Here is a 22060-nt window from a genome sequence, read left to right as displayed (position 1 = left end):
TAATCCAGTTCCTAGAAGTAATGTCCATACTGAGTTCTGAAAGATGAGGAGAAATTAGCTAGATCAAAGAGGTAGAGTTAGGGGATTTGTCAAGTGGATGGATGGCAGAAGGTATAAAGGCCAAGAAGAATATAGCTTAAGTCCAGTAGAGGTGGAAATGAGGGGAAGAAGGAACCCAGCATGGCAGGAGATGGGGCTAAAGCACTACTAAACAGAGACAAAATCCTGAAAGGCCTAGAAAGCATGTTAAAGAGTTTAGACTTCATCCTAAAGACAGTTAAGAATAATTAAAGTGTTTTACGTGAGGTATGACAGAATCAGACATACTTTAGATAGATCACCATGGTTTTTGTATAGAAAATGGGTTAGAAAAAGGAAAAAAAAAACAGACTTGGCAATTGCTTATATAAGGAGGTAAGAAAAAGGGAGGAGTGGATGACTTGAAAGTTCTGGTTTGAATATGTGGGTAGATGGAGGTACCATTTTCCAGACAAGGAATATAAGAGGAGCAGGTCTGCAGCAAAGATGGCAAGTATGATTTTGCATGTGGAGTTTAAGTTGTCAAGTAGATGTACTCAGAAGATACTTTGATAAGAGAGATCTGGTGCTCTAAGAAGACATCTGGACTTGTTCTTCCAGTTCTTTTTGATTTAAAATGAAGCAGAATAGTACCATCCAAAAGAACTTTCTGTGATGATGGAAAAAAACATCTTACATCTGCACTATTTAATATGATAGCCATGAGTGATATATGGCTACTGAAGATTTAAAATGTGTCTAGTGTGACTGAGAACTGAATTTTAATTTTACTAATTTGAAATTTATATTTTAATAGCTACATATTGCTAGTGGTTACCATACTGAGCAACACAGATATAGATGGCACTAGAGAAGAGAATGCCAGGGATTACCCAGGGAGCTCATGAAGAAGGTCCAGGATAGGACTTGAGAATAAATATACAGTATTAATTTCTCATAATGCTACTTATTTGAGGAACTGTTTAATTGTAAGTGAAATATTTGGAGTTTCCAGATGAGTACTTAAATGAGGCACATATATTCTATGCTATCATTAATAGTGCTTAATAGCTAAAAGCAAATAGTTAAAAGTACTATCTTTCTAAGATACCCATGATTGCACTACAAGTTATATGAAAAAAAATCTTTAAAGTATAGTCAAGTTGGCTGAGAAGCACTATAAAGTAAGTTGCTTCATCTTTTAAGAGTTCTGCAGACTTTGCTGTCAGAATTCATTCTCAGTGACATGGTGGAACAGAGCCTTATCAAGTACAATTTCAGATAAAACAAGTCTTCAGACTGAAGCACAAGCATCAATGCCCAAGGGCTTCTGAGTGCTGGTGGCAGATGTGAGGGAAATGTAGTAATGTTTTTTAAAGAAAGAAGAAACACACTACACAAAAATAAACTCAAAATGGGTTAAAGACCTAAATGTAAGGCCAGCCACTATAAAACTCTTAGAGGAAAACATAGGCAGAACAGTCTCTAACATAAATTTCAGCAAGATCTTTTTTGATCCACCTCCCAGTGAAAATAAAAACAAAAATAAACAAATGGGATCTAATTAAACTTAAAATCTTTTTTTGGGCCACGCCACATGGCTTGTGGGATTTCAGTTCCCCAACCAGGGATCAAACCCAGGACATCAGAAGTGAGAACATGGAGTCCTAACCACTGGACTGCCAGGGAATTCCCTAAACTTGAAATCTTTTGTACAGCAAAGGAAACCATAAACAAAACAAAGAGACAAGGCTCAGAATGGGAGAAGATATTTGCAAATGAAGGAACCAACAAGGGATTAATCTCCAAAACATACAAACAGCTCATGCAGCTCAATATCAAAAAAACAAATAACCCAATCAAAAAATGGGCAGAAGATCTGCATAGGCATTTCTCCGAAGAAGAAGACATACAGATGGCCAAAAAGCACATGAAAAGCTGCTCAACATCACTAATTATTAGAGAAATGCAAATCAAAACTACAATGGGGTATAACCTCACACCGGTCAGAATGGCAATCAACAAAAAGTCCACAAACAGTAAGTGCTGGAGGGGGTGTGGAGAAAAGGGAACCCTCCTACACCGTTGATGGGGATGTGAATTGGTACAGCCACTATGGAGAACAGTATGGGAGGTCCCTTAAAGAACTAAAAATAGAACTACCATAAGACCAAGCAATCTCACTCCTGGGCAAATACCTGGAGAAAACCGTAATTCAAAATGATACATGCACCCCAATGTTCACTGCAGCACTGTTTTCAATAGCCAGGACATGGAAGCAACCTGAATGTCCATAACAGAGGAATGTATAAAGAAGATGTGGTACATATATACAATAGAATATTACTCAGCCATAAAGAAGAACAAATAATGCCATCTGCAGCAACATGGACGGACCCAGAGACTGCCATTCTGGGTGAAGTAAGTCAGACAAAGACAAATATCACATGTTATCGCTTATATGTGGAATCTAAAAATAAGGGTACAAATGAATTTATTTATAAAATAGAAGTAGAGTCATGGATATGGAAAACACACTTATGGTTACCAGGGGATGGGGGGAGGGGTAAATCAAGAAATTGGGATTGACATGTACATACTACTATATATAAAATTGATAACTAATAAGGACCTACTGTATAGCACAGGGAACGCTACTCAATACTCTGTGATGGCCTATATGGGAAAAGAATCCAAAAAGAGAGTGGATATGTATAACTGATTCACTTTGCTGTACATCTGAAACTAACACAACATTGTACATCAACCATACTCCAATAAAAATTAAAAAAAAAAAAAGAAACATAGGGGAGAAGTTACGAGAAAGAAAGAAATACATGTAGTAGTGATGAAAGTGTGCCCCTAATAAATGACTTATAAAAAAGTAACTAATGAAAGTAATGCTAGGGCTTCCCTGGTGGTGCAGTGGTTAAGAATCCACCTGCCAATGCAGGGGACATGGGTTTGAGGCCTGGTCCGGGAAGATCCCACATGCCGCAGAGCAACTAAGCCCGTGTGCCACAACTACTGAGTTTGCACTCTACAGCCCGCTCGCCACCAACTAGAGAAAAGCCTGCGTGCAGCAATGAAGACCCAACGCAGCCTAAAATAAAATTAATTAATTAAAAAAAATAAAAATAAAAGTAACGCTAATGTCACAAATACTAAAGATCCAAAAGTATCAGGAGTTTGATAGCCAATCACTTGCACAAACAAGCATTTTTTAATCAGCTTAAATTATAACATCTATTGCTTTTTACTGCATATTACAGTTGCTGTGTTCAAAAACGTCCAAAAAAATTTGTGACTGTTAACAGAAATTAATGATCTCACACTTTGCCAAAGAACAATTTAATTTTATCAAGATTACAAAACAGTACCTGTAAGTCGAGGAATAATTGTTTTGCTGATGACAGTAGACAAGATTTTCTTATCAGAACTATCTTCCTTCTTTGAATCTTCCATACTGCTATCTATAAATTCTTCTATAGATGTGAACCATGGCATCTGTTTTAAACCTATGGAATCAAACTTACAAATAAAATTATCTAAGTTATAAATAAATTCTTAAACATTAGTTTATTTTTAAATAGTTAACTTTTTCAGTAATTACCAGAGCTTCTCTAAGGATCAAAGGAGAATAATTCCATATTTTAACCCAATGTATACAGTACTAGACCACCAAGGCTAGGCAGGATGACATGACTAAGACATGATGTCTAGGCAGTAGGACAGAACACTGCGTTTCATGCATTCATTCATATCCAGAAATGTCCACTATGTGTTCAGAGCCTACTACATGGCAGGTACTGTTAGGAGCAAAGTATACATTTATAACAACAGCAGTTAAAATAGCCACGTAATTTATTTATAAAAATACACTTAGCTCACGCAAAATTCACTTCTGGCTCTCTCGAGTCTCACTGGCACAAATATATACTTTGCATGTGGTTTAGCTTATTATTAAACAAACAGCAGACGGCCAATTATCATTTGTTGAATAACTGAATGAACAGATCTTTGCTAGATGTAACAGAGTACTCAGTTCAGCTGTAGTGGTTAACAACTAGGCTGCTTTCTGACCAACTATCTACCACTTTCTTAGGGATAAGCTTGGCTCCTAAACTATGAACACTGCATGGCCCTAACACAGAGCCTAAAGGCATGCATGACTAGAGCGAGGAAGATAAAACGACAAGGATCCATCCTTTACTTTGTTAAATCTTTATTTTCAGCTCTCCTTTCTTCCTAGAGTTTCATTTTCTCATTTCTGTTTGCGTAACAGGCATATCCACGTGGATGTCCCATCATCATTTCATTGTCTATAAAGTAAAACTTCCATCAAAACCGTTTTCCTGTCTGAAAAGTCACCATTTTTATGAATGGAACTACCATTGTACTAATAACTCAGACTCCAAATCTTGAGGTCATCTTTCTGATATGTTGTGTTAGGTTTATTCTCAGTATTTTACTGATTCTTACTTCATAACGCCACTTGTAATCAACACTTTCTTTCTCTTCCCTTTGTCACTATCACCCCACGTGAGGAATTCTTCACCCTGCACTTGGGCTACAGCAATAGCCTTTCAGTATAGACCTTCAACTTTTTCTCCCTAGCCTCCAAGTTAGCCTGTTGCTCAGGGCTTCCTAAAACATTACCTTCATCATGTCACGCCTCCCATTATCTATCAAAACAAGTTCATATCTCTTAATTTAGGATCTATGCAGTCTCTACTAAACTAATATTTCTCCCTATGTACCTTCATAAAATACCTTTTCCTTCCTCTGTCTTCCTGTTTAAATTCTATATATCCTTCAAATCCTCATTTAAATTCCTCATCTTCATTGTAGCTTTCCTAGCCAAGTATTCCCATTATGTCATCTCCAACTTCAGAACTCTTGGTACCTATTTTGAATTTCACTCAAACAGACTCTAAAATTCTTAAGGTCTAATACTACCTTTACTTTTTTGAGTGATCTTAAACTTATCATAGAAGAAGATTTAAAAGAAAAAGTGTTTCCTTTACTGATGTTAAGTGTCACTCAGCCTTAAAAACAGAGTGAGAACCAAGAAAAGATGAGTGCAGACTATTACTCCAAAGCACAAATTATCAATTCCAACTCTAAAGGAATGGTACTTTATAGTTAACCTGATAACTAGAGGATTTAAGTAACTAAATGTGATCAGGATGATTTTTTTCACATGTTAAGCTTATGTACCTTAAGAGGATTCCAATCAATCAACTGAAATCGTATTAGGGGATTTAAAAGCTTCGGAATGCATAAACTAATGAAAGCTTCATAATAAGAATCAGGAAACTTTTCTCGCCATTGTTGAAATTTCAATAAAATATTCTGGATATTACAAAAATCATCGTGTACGTCTTCAAAAATCTTCTTATGATCCCGTAAAATGTCACCTGTGAAGAAAATGAGTCTCTGTATATTATGCATTTTAAGTTTGTGATCTTGAAGTTTGTTTCCTATAAACATAGTTATGTATAACTTATGTAATCAACTGAGCTGAAAACTATCCTTTGACGTTAACATATAAATTAGGTTTTATTAAAAAAACACTTTAGTAACAATTGACACTAATAAAGTCTGCCATTTATTGAGCCCCTGCTATATGCCAAAACATTATAAATACATTACCTCATTTCATCATCATAACTATGTTTCCTGTAAGGTAGGTGTTTCTAGCCTACCTATTTACAGACAAAGAACAAGCAAACAAACAACAATATCAGATATAGTGAAGTCAAGGAATCTGCCAATGATCACACAGACTAGATCCCCTCTTTGAACTCATCTGGTTGACTGTAAAGCCCACACTCAACTATACATATTTTACCTTCTTATAATGCTAAAACTGGGCTTTACTAAATTCAATTATTTTAAATTAAAAATTATAATATAGAAAGTATGCAGTAGAGAAATGAAGCCAAAAATGTTCATGGTTCCTTTATAACAGGAGATGAAAAGGAATACTCATCATGCTCCTCCATTTTATCCATTTTTTCAGAGGAAAGGACAAGTCTTATATGGAAAAAAAAATGTATTCCTTTTTTCCTGAATTTTACCAACTATTTTACATAGCTTAAATAATTAAGGGCAATCACAGCAAAGCATTTTCCATCATTTCAATACTTCAAGACACATTAGAAACTTGATAACTGACCCTGGCTTTTTTGGAAGTCCATCATGTCTGCTGAAGGTAGTTCATCATCACTAGATGTTCCTTCCTGATGAGTACAATTCCCAGAAAGAACCCTTGCTTGTCTTCTTTGTGCCCTATATTTTGCAATAAACCAAAAATAAATAAAAAACAAATAGCTCCTGTTGAAAAGAAATGCTTTAAAACAAAAAGTCATCATTTACTTAAAATACCCAGAAATAAACCATCACATTTGCATGCAATTTTATGTTAATATTTTTGACATTTTAGCTTCATTAATCTGAATTGGTTCTCCCTCTTTTTTCCTGTAAGACATTCCCATAGCCTACCCAGATTTGGAAGAGCAGGTAACAATGTAATTAGGACCGGCTTCTTAGGTATGAGCCATTCCCAGCCTGATAAATGCCATTTTACCCATTCCTTCTGACTGATCCAAATATACCAGTGCATCTTTAAACCATAAATTTTGGTTTTATATCATCCTCACAAATTAATATGCTAGGTTATGGTTATTTATACTATATGGTTAATTGTATTTAAGCAGTAAAAAATACTTGCTCAATGATGCTTTAAGTCTTTATATAGTTACCTTCGAGATTCAATCTCTTCTAAAATCCATTGAGTTTTTTCATCTATAGCCAAGCTTCTATTTGTTGACGTCTCAGCTTTGCCTGTTAATGAATAAAATTAATTTCATACTGCAAATTCTTAAAAGAAATACAGTGAAACACTTTGAAAACAAGTTATATCTTAGGTATATATACATATCTGTATATATAAACACACACAAATAGAATATGCTTAAATTGCATATTTCATCATGCAATGAAATTGCAATGTTACCCTATCACAATATTAACAGTCATTGAGTTTGCTAGTCTAAGAAAATATACCTTGTCTGGTGAATATAGTTCAGCACTTGAGAACAGTAACAAAATTTAATATAAAGTTTCTTTCCCTAGTATTCTTTTTCAGCAGTTTTCACCAGTTTTTTTTCTGTCCCTATAGTCAAATGCTAGAAACATTTGCATTACCAATACGTCATTCATATTATTTCCTATTTTAGCATGTACCGTAATTTATGACCAACTGAATGTCATGTATTTGAGTCATTCTGATTTTGCTTTTATCATCTACTTGATGCTATGGTCCCATTTCTTTCACTATACCCTGACAGCACCTTAACCAATGGAAGACATCTCTGAAAATACAAAACCAGTGTGAGAACTAAAGGGAAGCATCCAAATCTTTTATTAATATAATGAGATCTTACAGATGATTCTATGCTGAACCCACCAGAACTTCTTTAACCTCCACAAACAATCTGTGGACGGGCTATGGAAAATTTATAAAGTTATATTTCTGACACAGTCTATATATTTATTTCAAGTCATCTCCAGTCATTAAATGGTCCTATAAATATTTTGTTTCAAATACTAAGTGATTAGAAGTTATAATTTTCATTTTTTAGTTTTAGACTGCATTTAAGACATTTTGAAGCTCTAGCTTAAATGGTTTGGGAGTTTTGGAAGGGGGTAGGTGAAAGGTTAGTGGGAAAATACTCAAAAAACATTTTTTATACAGGAATAAAAATATTTTTATCTTTTAGCTGATAATTTAGCTTAATGAATAAAAAATCACATTGAACATGAAAAACACTAACGTGATAACTGTTGTAAATACGCTGATTCATGTTTTAATTCATCTTGCCTGCGTTTCATAAAGATCATGGCTTGTTTTACAAGGAGTGCATGCATGGCTGATTCTATTTCTTGGATGTTGATAATCTGAAATACATATATAAGTAACATTTTGTGGGTCATCCTTAATGAATTATAAAAAATAATATTTATATATAAGCATATTACATGCTCAATTCTCATATACAGAAACATTTTTTATACCATCTCATATCAATTAAAAGAACACTGTGAGGAACAGACCTAGCTTCCAATACTTTTAATACTAATAAAACTAGAAAATCAACTTACTGTATTAAAACAGCTATAAATATCATAAATAATAAAACCTAATGGGCTGGAGTCAGGAACATGGTAAGAGTGGATAGATAAGAAGGATTCTTTTTTGAGCAAAAGAGGAGGAGGAAATAATGACTGCAGCTATTTTTCACGGACTGATGGGAGGCAGACTGTAGGGAACACTTGAGGAAACTGGTAAAGTTTAAAAAAATAGAGAATGGAAGAGACCTAACCAGACAAGTAAGAAAGCTGTCAAGCAGAATTGAGTGATTAGTTGAAACCGGCATTTTTATATTTCTTGGGCAACAATCCCCCCACTCCAATGATGTTCCATAGCTAATGCTATGGATTCAAGCCTTTGACAGTGTAATTCTTCAAGGATGAATGAAGAAAGTTACATTGTAATAGATACTTCAGAAAAGTAACTACCAAGTGATATTAAAGGTAGTCAACTTAAAACAATAGGGGAGAAAATACAATTACTTGGTAATATTTTAAAAGTAAATTAAAAGTAATGCAGAAAGTAGAGTATATTTTTAAAATGATTAGTCTACTTTAAAAAAAGGACAACTTAAGACCCCAGTGTAAGGACTTAGTATGTATAAACAAAATCAGAAATTATAATGGAAAAGAATGATTCATAAATCTGATTAACACAAAAATTTCAAAACATCTGATGTCATTGCTAATTACTAGAGAAATGCAAATCAAAACTACGATGAGGTATCACCTCACACTGGTCACAATGGCCAACATCAAAAAGTCTACATGTAACAAATGCTGGAGAGGGTGTGGAGAAAAGGGAACCCTGCTACACTGCTGGTGGGAATGTAAACTGGTGCAGCCACTATGGAAAACAGTATGGGGGTTCCTTAAAAAACTAAAAATAGAGCTGCCGTATGATCTTGCAATCCCACTCCTGGGCATGCATCTGGAGAAAACTCTAATTCGAAAAGATACATGCACACCAATGTTCACAGCAGCATTATTTACAATAGCCAAGACATGGAAACAACCTAAATGTCCACTGACAGATGAATGGATAATAAGGAAGATGTGGTGTACACACGCACACGCGCGCGCACACACACACACACACACACACACACAATGGGATACTACTCAGCCATAAAAAAGAATGAAATAATGCCATTTGCAGCAACATGGATGGACCTAGAGATTATCACACTAAATAAGTCAGAAAGAGAAAGACAAATACTAAATGATATCACTTATATGCAGAATCTAAAATATGACACAAATGAACTTATTTACAAAACAGAAACAGACACAGAAAACATATTTCTGTGTCATAGACACAGAAAACAAATTTATGGTTATGAAAGGAGAAAGGGGGTGGGGGAGGGATAAATTAGGAGTTTGGGATTAGTGGATACAAACTACTATATATAAAATAAACAACCAGGTCCGACTGTACATCACGGGGAACTATATTCAATATCCTGTAATAAACCATAATGGAGAAGAATATGAAAAAGAACATACATATACATAACCGAATCACTTTGCTGTATACCAGAAACTAACACGTTGTAAATCAACTATACTTCAATAAAAAAAATTAAAAACAAAAAAACACATCTAATGTGAAAAAACCATTGCAAACAAAATCAAAAGACAAGGCAAATTGGAATGTTTACCTACATCAAATAGGATAAAGCACTAAAATTTTTAAGCAATAAAGAACTGTTCACCATATACTGGAAAAAGAAAAAAGGAAAAAAACCCTACAAAAAACCTCCATATAAACCAAGAAGATAGCAGTGCAAAGGACACAAATAATTCAAAAGAAGAAAAACTACATTAACAAAACAAAGGGTTTGTTTGAGATCAAAATAAATATGTAAAAACAAAAACCATTTTTTAATGTAGTAAACTAGAAACTGATACAACCTTTCTGGAGGATAATTTAGCAACGTTTCGTAAGCCTTAAAAATATTTAGACCCTTTCACTTAATAATTTACTTTCTAGGAACTTTTCTTAAACAAATGGAATTTTAAAAATTTATACTGCTATTTATAAGTTGCAAAATGATTACAAACTACACCTAACTGTCCAACATTGAGGGAATACTTAATACTCCAGTATGTCAAAAATGTGTAGGAAGAGTCCTAGATGAAATATTTATTTATGGGATTTAGACTTAAAAAAAATCACATTGTAAGGGAATTTCTCCATAAAAAGGAAATGATTACATATTTATAGACATGTACCTTTTTATCAAGACAGTCAATTAAATTCTCCACATAAACTTTCATGCTTTTATAGAATTTAAAATTTAGAACTTGATTTGATGAATTCTCTAGGTTCTGGATGGTACTCTTTGAGCTCTTGACATCTTGTATGTATTTTTCATATTCCCTCAGGTGAGAGCGGTGAGTATCCTGTAGTAATGTTAATCTAAATAAATATAAAATAAAAATAAATAAAAATCGTTTTATATTACAAACTTTTATTTCTAATATAGTAAATAGCGGTCTAATGAAAAAATTTTTCAAATCTACCTTACAAAGACCACCAAGGAAACTGACAATCATATAAACCTGGGTTTATAAGACTTGTAGAGCAAAGGAAAACACCAGGATAAAAGAGGTTTCAAAGGGAAAGGTAGGAAAGGACACTTAAAGGTTTTTAGGTGCTGGAGCTAATCATAAGTTAGTCTTAGAGGAGAAGTTAGTAAGTGTGGATTGATCAGATTTTATAAACAAGGTGAGTTCCTGCAATAATCAGTGGTTTTATATTTGAAACACAGGAGTCCATGTGGAGTGACTGTTAAATCAGTCTGTGGTCTTCCTTGCAATATGGGTATCTGAGCTGGTATTAAAACCATTTGAGGGCTTCCCTGGTGGCTCAGTGGTTGAGAATCTGCCTGCTAATGCAGGGGACACGGGTTCGGGCCCTGGTCTGGGAAGATCCCACATGCCGCGGAGCAACTAGGCCCATGAGCCACAACTACTGAGTCTGTGCTTCTGGAGCCTGTGCTCCGCAACAAGAGAGGCTGCAATGGTGAGAGGCCCGCTCACTGCGATGAAGAGTGGCCCCTGCTTGCCACAACTAGAGAAAGCCCTCGCACAGAAACAAAGACCCAACACAGCTAAAAATAAATAAATAAATAAATAAGCCAAGCATTAAAAAAAAAACCATTTGAGCATGTTATGATTTGGTAATTTATAATATTGTAAGTATTATAATTATTAAAATATTTAATATTAAAATTGAAATATTTAATATCAACATCAAAATATTTAATATTAAATCTAATATTAAAAATTAAAATTTCAATAACATCTAAATATTAATTAATATTAAATTAATAAATATTAATAAATTAATTAACATTAAATATTACTTTAATATTAAAATTTATAAATTATTTTGGTAATAATTTATCTGTTTCGTGACTCACAATGGTTTCTGTTTTGTCATTAGAATTTGATGTTCCGTGAGGTGGGTGCATTTCATTCCCTCTGTTGTTGCTGTAAACCCTATACTGCTCTGTTGATGTTCAGGAAACCCAGTTTCCTTCAGCTCTTGTGAACATCACATGTATCAACTGATATAACATAAAAAAACTCTCAAATACAATTCAACATCTGCTTATCTTTTAAAATTCACTTACCCCTTACATATACATGCCAATGGAGGAATAAGAAACACACAAAAAATCTAGAATGTGTTTTACACTAATATTTGACACTGTGAGCACATTAGAATTAGAGAATTAACTAAATGAAATAACAAATTCATAGTATTTGGACTTGAATCAAACAATTAAAAAAAACTAAACTTCTGCTAACCTCCTCTAAAATGAAAACTATTAGTAAGCACTTGCTTAGGCCAAATGTCCTCTTTTCAAGTTTCCCTTGAACAATGACTACTGCATTTGTCTCTGAAAGTCTTTCCTTGCTTTATATAAAAAATAGAGGCAGTTAAGAAATAAATCAAGATAATAATGTACAGCAAGCATTATTAACAAAATGCTTTAAGTGTAGTATTACCAGTTACAGCAGTAAATGTGTAAGTACATATATGGAAAAACAAGGTATGGAACAGGGTATATAAGTGTGCTTCAATTTTGTATTAAAAATGGGGCAATATATAAGTACGTATGTGCTTATACAGACATACATATATATTACTTCTGCAAGGAAACATAAACTGGTAGAAATGGTTTCCTCTGGGGAAGATGACTTCCTTTTCTCTGTATAAGCTTTTGTACTGTTTTTTGACTTTTGTCTTTAAACCATAAAATATGTTTTCTTTTAAAATAAAGAACCCCGTTAATAAAAAAAATAAAGTACACTAAAGTTAAAAATAACATTTATCTGGATAAAGTGAAATGCTAATCTATATCAGTGGTCTGCTATTTTTCTCTGTTCTATTACTCATGCAAGACAACTCTCTCAAACACAATCTCAAAAAAAAAGGTTCTGAGTTATATGTGATTCTAGATGCAATCTATCTATAATTCTAGCTCTGTATCAGAAGGAGAGTAAATGATAGTGAAAACATTACAAAAATCATCTTTAATCAAGATAATCTCATCATTTAACATCACTACTGAAAAACAATGACCTAGAACAGAGGCTGGCAAACTTTTTTGGTAAAGGGCCAGATAGTAAACATTTTAGGCTTTGGAAGCTCGATGGTTGCTGTTGTAACTCCTCAATTTTATGTTGTAGCACAAAATCAGCTATAGATAATACACTGCACAAGCATGGCTATGTTTCAATAAAACCTTATATAGAAAAATGGGCAGTAGGCTGGTAGTTTGCCAACCTCCTAGAAAACAGAGATAACCTGAAATCTAAAAAATGGTACATCTAAAATTTTCATATATTTCACAATAAAATGTTACAAAAGGTCCTTTTCTGCATTAAACTATTTAAATAAACCATGACCAACATATTTTAGTTGCAATGTGATCAAGGAATGAAGCTACTGCAAACCTGATTTATACAAAAGATACAGGGGGAGAAAATTCTGAACCTATTTGAAGGTATTAGAAAAAAATTCCCAGGTATAAAAAAAAAAAGCAATGAAAATGTTCTTTAAGAATACTTGCTTTGGTGGCAGGAGAACCAAGCTCTCTCCTTGTATTAAATGTTGTAAGGACTAATTAGACTTTTACTGTCATATTTATTCTTTCATATATCTAAAGATGCACACTAGATCCTAAGTAGTAAAACAGAAAATATATAAATATTTAAAACAAAACAACCTATTATGGGGTTTGCCTTATTTTTAACAAAAAATACCATTTATAAATGTGAGATTAATACTATTTAAGAGATAACTATTAATAGCAATAGATAATGAATGGTTAGCTGTGCTTTAGAAATGTATTTGTATCAAGAACCATAAAAATATGTCTAACTTTTGCTGCAGTTAACTTTCCCTGGAAACTTATCTTAAGAAATAATATAACCATTTTGGGACTTCCCTGGTGGCACAGTGGTTAAGAATCGCCTGCCAATGCAGGGGACATGGGTTTGAGCCCTGGTCCAGGAAGATCCCACATACTGCGGAGCAACTGAGCCTGTGCACCACAACTATTGAGCCTGCACTCTAGACCCCGTGAGCCACAACTACTGAGCCTATGCGCCTAGAGTCTGTGCTCCGCAACAAGAGAAGTCACCACAATGAGAAGCCCGTGCACCACAATGAAAACCCAACACAGACAAAAATAAATAAATAAATTTATAAAAAAAAATAACAGTTTAAGTGACTTATAGGAACAAAACGTTCATAATGAACATCTGTAGCATTATTTATAATAAGACACATTTAGAAATCAAAATGTCAATGTCCAACACAGAAATACTTAAATAAATCATGATATACTAACTGTATCGATGAACAAAATATTACTAATATACTTATTTTTTATTGTAGTCAAAAACATATAACAAAATTTACACTTAACCATTAAAGTATATTACAGTAGTATTAACGATATGCACATCGTTGTATAACAGATCTTTAGAACTTTTTCATCTTGCAGAACTGAAATTCTATACCCACTGATCAACAACTCCCCATCTCCCCCCACCCTTGGCAACCATGATTCTACTTTCAGTTCCTAAGAGTATGACTACTTTAGATACCTCATATAAGTAGAATCATGCAGTATTTATCTTTTTGTAACTGGTTTATTTCACTTAGTCCTCAAGGTTCATCCATGTTGTGGCATGACAGGATTTCTTTTTTTTTTACCACTGATAATAAATACTCCACTGTGTGTAAATACCACATTTTCTTTACCCATTCATCTGCTGATGGACATTTAAGTTGCTTCTACCTCCAAGCTATTGTAAATAAGGCTGTAATGTGCAAATATCTCTTGAACTGTTTTCTTTTGAATTCTTTTGGCTATATATCCAAAAGTTGGATTGCTGGATCATATGGTAATTCTATTTTTAACTTTTTCAGAAATTGTTCTCCATAGCAACTGATCATTTTACATTCCCACCAACAGTGTATAAGAGTTCCCTTTTCTCTATATCTTTGACAATACCAGTCAATTTCTGTATTTTTCATAGTGGCCACCTTAATGGGTATGAGGTGATAGCTCAGTGTGGTTATGATTTGTTAATTCCCTGATTAGTGATGTTGAGCATCTTTTCAGGTTTGTTCACCACTTGTATGTCTTCTTTGAGAAATGTCTATTCCAGTCCTTTACCCATTTTTCAGTTGGATAGTCTGTTGTTGAGTTACATGGGCTACTTATATATTTTGGGTATTAACCACTTATCATATATACGGTTTACAAATATTTTCTCCTATTCTGTTGGTTGCCTTTTCACTCTGTTGATTATTTCCTTTGTTAGGCAGAAAACATTTTAGTTTGATGTAGTCCCACTTGTCTATTTTTGCTTTTGTTGCCTGTGCTTTTTCTTTCTTGGGTCCTTTGAGATTCCATATGAATTTCAGGATTTCTTCCTATCTCTGCAAAAAATGCCATTGGGATTTTGATAGAGAATGCACTGCATCTATAGATTGCTTTGGGTAATATGGACATTTTAATAGTATTGTTTTCTAATCCATGAACATGGGATGTCTTTCCATTTACTTATGTCTTCAATTTCTTTCAGCAATGTTTTGTAATTTTTGATGTACAAATCTTTTGTCTCCTTGACTAAGTTAATTCCTAAATTTTATTCTTTTTAATTCTATTGTAAATGAGTGTTTTCTAAATATATAGTTTTGGACTTTTCATTGTTAGTGCATAAAAACAACTGATTTTTATGTGTTGATATTTCATTCTGCAATTTGCCAGATTTATTAGCTCTTACAGGGTGTGTGTGTATATGTAAGTGTAGTCTTCAGGCTTTCCTACATAAGAGATCATATCATCTGTGAACAGAGATAATTTTACTTCTTCCTTTCCTATTTGGATGTCTTTTATTTATTTATTTATCAATTTATTTTTCTTGTGTGAATTCTCTGGCTAGGACTCCCAAAACTTTGAATAGAAGGCACAAGAATAGGCATCCTTACCTTGTTCCTGATCTTACAGGGAAAGCTTTTGGTTTTCCACCACTGAATATGATGTTAGCTGTGGGCTACTCATATATGGTCTTTATTATGTTCAAGTAATTTCTTCCTATTCCTAGTTGGGTGAGGGTTTTTATCATGAAACTGTGCTTAATTTTGCCAAAGGTGTCTTCTGTATCAATTGAGATGATCATGTGGTTTTTGCCCTTCATTCTGTTAATGTAGTATACCACACTGATTTTCTTATGACTCATTCTTGTATTCCAGGAATAAATCCCACTTGGTCATGTGTATAATCCTCTTAATGTATTGTTAATTACATTTGCTAGTATTTTACTGAGGGTTTTTACATCAATATTCATCAGGGATATTGGCTTATTAACTTTCTTTTCTTGTACTATCTTTGTCTCAGATTTTGGGATCAGGGTAATGCTGACCTCATAGAATGAGTTTGGGAATGTTATCACCTCTTCAGTTTTTTGGAAGGGTTTGAGAAGGAATGGTGTTAATTCATCTTTAAATGTTTGGTAGAATTATCCAGTGAGGTTATCTGTCCTGGGCTTTTCTTTGTTGGTAGGTTTTTGACTACTAATTCAATCTCCTTACTAGTAACAGATTTGTTCAAATTTTTCATCTCTTTATAAATCAGTCTTGGTAGGTTGTATGTTTCTTGAAATTGATCCATTTCTTCTTGGTTATCTAGTTTGTTGGTGTATAATTGTTTATAGTATCTTATGATCCTTTTTGTTTCTGTGGCATTAGCTGTAACGTTTCTCTTTCTTATTTTTGTTATTTGAAACTATTCTCTTTTTCACTTAGCCTGGCTAAGGGTTTGTCAAATTTTTTTGATCTTAAAAAAAAAATTCAGTTTTGATTTTTCTTCAGTTGTTCTTCTATGCTCTATTATGTTTATTTCTGCTCTAATCTTTACTATTTCCTTCCGATAACTGGGCTCAGTTTGTTCTTTTTTAAGTTTTTTGAGGTACAGTTAGGTTGTTGATTTGATACCTTTCTTCTTTTTTAATGTGTTCATTGCTATAAACTTTCCTCTTCGTACTGCTTTTGCTGCATCCCATAACTTTTGGTGTTTTTGTTTTCATTTGCCTCAAGATACTTTATAGTTTCCATTTTGATTTCTTCTTTGGTACATTGGCTGTTCAAGAGCCTGTTTAGTTTCCACACATTTGTGAATTTTCCCTTTCCCTTTCTGTTACCGATTTCTAGTCTCACTGCACTGTGCTTGGAAAAGGTATGATTTCAACCTTAAATTTGTTAAGACTTGTTTGTGACTTAATGTGGGATCTATCCTGCAGAGTATGGTCTGTGTGGTTGAAAAGAAAGTATATTCTGCTGCTCTTGGGTGGAACATTCCATATATTTGTTAGGTTCATTTAGCTTTGTTCAAGATCACTGTTTCCTTAAGATTCTCTGTCTATTTCATCAATTATTTGAAAGTGTGATATTGAGGTCTCATACTATTATTATATTGCTATTTCTCCCTTCAGCTCTGTCAATATTTGCTTTATACAGTTAGGTGCTCCACTGTTGGGTACATATACATATAAATAGTTGCTAAATTGTCCCAATAAATTGACCCTTTTATATTACATAATATCCTTGTCTCTTGTAGTTTTAAACTTAAAATTCTTTTCTCTAAGTAATGCCACTCCTGCTCTCTTTTGTTTACTGTTTTCATGGAATCTTTTTGCAATCCCATCACTTTCATCCTATATGCATCCTTAAATCTAAGTGAGCCTCTTGCAGATAGTATATAGTTGGCTCTTGCTTTTTAAAATTTTTTGGCTGTGCAGCTTGTGGGACCTTAGTTCCCTGACCAGGGATCAAACCCAGGTGCTAGGCAGTGAAAGCACAGAATCCTAACCACTGGACCACCAGGGAATTCCCAGATCTTGCTTCTTTTATTTTTCCCAACCTATTCAGCCACTATATGTCTTTTGATTATAGAATATAATCCATTCACATTTGAAGTAATTACTGATATGGAAGGACTTACGACTGTTATTTTTAAATTGTTTTTTGTCTGTTTTGTAGTTATTTTGTCCCTCTCCCTTTTTTTTTTTAACATCTTTATTGGAGTATAATTGCTTTACAATGGTGTGTTAGTTTTCTGCTTTATAACAAAGTGAATCAGTTATACATATACATATGTTCCCATATCTCTTCCCTCTTGCGTCTCCCTCCCCTCCACCCTCCCTATCCCACCCCTCTAGGTGGTCACAAACCACCGAGCTGATCTCCCTGTGCTATGCAGCTGCTTCCCACTAGCTAACTATTTTACGTTTGGTAGTGTATATATGTTCACGCCACTCTCTCACTTTGTTGCTGCCTTGCGTTTTGTTGATTTTTTTGTAGTGATGTGCTCTAGATCGTTTTCATTTTCCTCTGCGTATCTTCTATAGGTACTTTCTTTATGTTTACCATGGGGATTACCAAAAAACATCTTATAATTCTAGTAATCTATTTTAAACTGACAACATCTTAACTTCAATCACATACAAAAACTCTACTCCTTTATTTCTCCCCCTCCACCTCGTTATTGATATCACAAATTACACTTAAAAATTTTGTATCCACTAACATGTTATTTTTGTGCTTTTACCTTTAAAATTCTATATTAAAAGTGATTTTTACACCACTCTTACAGTATTACAGGATTCTATATTTATATATATATTTACCTTTACGAGAGAACTTTGTATTTTTGTATGGTTCATGCTACTGTCTAGTGTCCTTTCATTTCAACTTGAAGGATATCTTTCAGCAATTTTTGTTAAGGCAGGTCTAGTGTGATGAACTCCCTCAGCTTTGTTTACCTGAGTTTTTTATTTCTCCTTCATCCTACTCCCTTCTGGCCCCTGTAATGTTTCATCCTACTCCCTTCTGGCCCCTGTAATGTTTCTGTTGAGAAGTCTCCTGTTAATCTTATGGGGCCCTCTTGTACATGATGAGGTGCTTTTGTCTTGTGGCTTTTTAAATTCTTTGTATCTAGAAAGTTTGATTATAATCGTCTCATTGTAAGCCTCCTTGTGTTCATCCTTGTTGGAGTCCTTTTAACTTTTTGAAGTTGAATGCCCATTTCCTTCCTCAGACTGGTAAGTCTTTGGCCATTATATCTTCAGATAAGCTCTCTGTCCCATTCTGCTACTCTTTTCCTTCTTGGATTCCCATAATGTATATGTTGTTCTGCTTGATAGCATCATATAAATCCCTTAGGCTTTCTTCACTTTTCTTTTTTCTTTTTGCTACTCTGACTTGGTAATTTCAAATGATCACTCTTTGAGGTCTCGCTTGTTTCTTCTGCTTGATATAGTCTGCTACCTTCAGTAAATTTCCTTTTTTTTTTTTTTTTTTGGTACGTGGGCCTCTCACTGTTGTGGTCTCTCCCGTTGCGGAGCACAGGCTCCGGATGTGCAGGCTCAGCGGCCATGGCTCACAGGCCCAGACGCTCTGTGGCATGTGGGATCTTCCCGGACCGGGGCACGATCTCGTGTCCCCTGCATCGGCAGGTGGACTCTCACCACTGTGCCACGAGGGAAGCCCCCTTCATTAAATTTTTTAGTTCAGTTATTACACTTTCAGCTCTAGAACCTCTGGTTCTTTCTTAGTTTCCATCTCTGTTGGTATTCCAACCTTGTTCATGTATCATTTCCCTGATTTCTTTAGTTGTCTGTGATCTCTTATGGCACATTAAGCTTCTTTAAGAAGACATTAAGCTTCTTTAAGAAGATTATTCTGAATTCTCTGTCAGGTAATTCATAGACCTCTGTTTCTTTTAGTTCTGGAATTAATTTGGGCCCTTTGATTGGGCCATGTTTCCTTGTTTATTCATGTATCTGGTTATCTTTTTGTTGTGTTTTGTGTATTTGAAAATGCACTTAAGGGGAGTTTCTCCCCCATATGAAGCTGTTTCCCTTAAGTGCACTGCAATCAGCCTGACTGGAGATTCCCAGTGGTGTTGTGTGGGGAAGAGTGTCTTCTCAAACCTTTCCTGGGGGAGGCACCTTCTCTGGGCTTCTATACGAAATTTCCTAATTATAGAGATTAGTGGGTTTCTTTTTCAGGATTCTGTAGTCTATTGTTCCCTCTGGTGTTTGTAGTACTACAGACTTTCCGGCTCTGCAACAGGCTGCTTAGCTCTTCCTTGCCCTCTGTGGCCCTCAGGCATCTAACGTATGATGGTTCCCCATCAGTGCTCTGAGACAGACAAGACAGAAACAAGTCTCTTGGGCAGTACCTCCAAAAGACAGTGTTCCACTCTTCTTTCTCCTTCCCAATGGAAAAACTATGACTTGGGTTTTTTCTCTCCATCAAAAGCAGTGCTGGCTTGTGAGAGGGGCTAGATGCAGTTGGAATGAAATGGTTTTTCTTACCCATTACAATGTGGCTATTTTGGGCTTTGAGCTTGCCTGGGGTACTACAACTTCCTGATTTCTGGAGTACTCATAAAGGCTTTTTGGACAGTATGCTGTTGTTAAGTTGGTATCTCTGTGAGGCAACGAGGTCTAGGGCTTCTTATTCTGGCATCTTGCTGCCATCACTCCCGACATATTATTTTTAAATATTAAAGGCTATTTAACAATGCAGATAAATGCTAACAAAAATAGTAAGTGAAAAAAGCAGAACTTGATTTTATTGATTGTAACTATATGATATATATTTATCATAAACACTAAAAGACATATAAAAAAGGAAATCAGTTATATTAATGTGCTAATACAGGTGATGCTAATTTTTGCCTATAAATCTGTTTAATACTAATATTTAATAGTTAAAAAGATTATAGTGCTAATTTTTTTCACTATTAAATGTCTATCACAAATGTAAATTTTAAAATTAATATTACTTACCTAGTATTTAGTTGCTTCTTTATAATTTCTAAATTTACTGGTGGAAATGAAATGGAAGCATCAAACTTCTTCACTGTTTGAGATTCACTGCTATGAGAAAGATCTATGTCTCGTCCCTAAAAGTAATATGAAAGTTTATATTGTTTTCAACATTCATTAGTCTTGCAAATATTAATAGCATGAAAGCAGACTGGATACACCAAGGTCTCACCAGCTCAAAATTCCATGCCTCTGCCATTTTTTATGGTTGTAATAAAATGTTTTTAAAATTTGCACACAGTTTTAAAATTTAGAACTTTAAATTCACATGCAAGAGGCAAACTACAAAATCTTATTTTTCACGAAAGCTTTGTTCTCAGTGTTTATATAGCTAGTTCTGTTTATGATCTAATATACTCTCAAAAAACCACATACTGGAGGCTCCAATCAAGGTGGCAGAATAGAAGGACATGGAGGTCACCTCCACCCACAAATACATGAAAAATACATCTCTGTGGAACAATTCTCACAGAATACCTACTGAACCTGGCAGATCTCAGAACCTAAAAGTGCAAGAAAGATCTCCATGTAATCGGGTAGGATGAAAGAAAAAAAAGGGAAGCGGGATGGGACCTGTGTCCCTGGGAGGGAGTCATGAAAGAGGAAAAGGTTCCCATACCTTGGAAGGCCCCTCAGGTGGGACAGAAAGGGAGCTTCAGAGGCTCAGAGGAGACAGCAGCAGCCAGTTTGCACAGAGAGGCCAGAACAGATGGTCTGGGCCACTGCCCTGCACTCCCCAGCCTGAGATGCACATCGGCTGGTGCACACGAGGGCTGGGTGCTGATACTCCAGCTTTAGAGGACAGACCCGAGGGGAGGACTGGGGTTGGCTGTGTGGAGACAGCAGGAAGGGGCTGGAGTGTGGTACAGCGACAACTGGTAGGTATACATGGAAGAAGCCTGGGCCCGCCATAGAAGCAAAGTGTCATTGTTAAGGGGGTGTGAGAAGGGAGGGGCGGTGCCTGCCATTAGCAGCCTCACACTTGGCGTGCTCACAGAGGGAGTGGAGCTGCCGCTGAAACCCCACTGTTAATGTGCATGTGAGTGAAGGGAGGGGCGGGGCCGCCATAGCAGCCTCTTTCAGCTGGCTTGGGACCACCTCTACAAGCTCTGGGAGCACGCAAGTGCCATGGGGTTGCCCACAAGTGGAGGCGGGGCTGAAATCCAAGTTGATTACCAGGGGTCTCACAACTTAGGAAGCAGGGCTGAAATCTAAGCCATCTCCCCACGACTGTGTGATCTGCAGATTTATGCCACGGCCACTGGCTTTGTAAAAACTCAGCGACTTCATGATATCTGAATGGACAACGGGTGCTCCTGCAGCTCTGATGCGTCTGGCCTTAGCATCTGTGGGCTCTGTGGGCACATGCACATGCAGGCTGGGACAGGGTCTGGGTTGCTCCCATAGCTCCCATGGAGGGTCCAGGTGTGCAACTACTGCAATCGTGGTACCTGACTTC

At 35.3% G+C, this 22060-nt stretch overlaps 1 protein-coding gene across 4 annotated transcripts in view; it reads right to left on the bottom strand.

Annotated features, from left to right (window-relative positions):
* Positions 1-22060, bottom strand: part of GCFC2 (GC-rich sequence DNA-binding factor 2) — a 75152-nt gene that overhangs the window by 18421 nt on the left and 34671 nt on the right. Inside the window, exons 5-11 of one of the 4 annotated variants that reach the window (XM_067704550.1) lie at positions 20563-20678; positions 10411-10597; positions 7860-7983; positions 6786-6867; positions 6200-6312; positions 5239-5438; positions 3399-3549 (exon numbers count right to left, since the gene is read on the bottom strand). In XM_067704550.1, the coding sequence (XP_067560651.1) occupies positions 3399-3549; positions 5239-5438; positions 6200-6312; positions 6786-6867; positions 7860-7983; positions 10411-10597; positions 20563-20678 (973 nt within the window). Of the gene's footprint in view, positions 1-3398; positions 3550-5238; positions 5439-6199; positions 6313-6785; positions 6868-7859; positions 7984-10410; positions 10598-11584; positions 11751-20562; positions 20679-22060 lie in introns of those variants that run through there. The other 3 variants (XM_067704551.1, XM_067704552.1, XM_067704553.1) reach the window with 3 other exon arrangements.

This window comes from Pseudorca crassidens, chromosome 14 (assembly GCF_039906515.1).
Source record: "Pseudorca crassidens isolate mPseCra1 chromosome 14, mPseCra1.hap1, whole genome shotgun sequence".
Taxonomy (NCBI): Eukaryota; Metazoa; Chordata; class Mammalia; order Artiodactyla; family Delphinidae; genus Pseudorca; species Pseudorca crassidens.
This window is presented reverse-complemented; position numbering and strand designations above follow the sequence as displayed.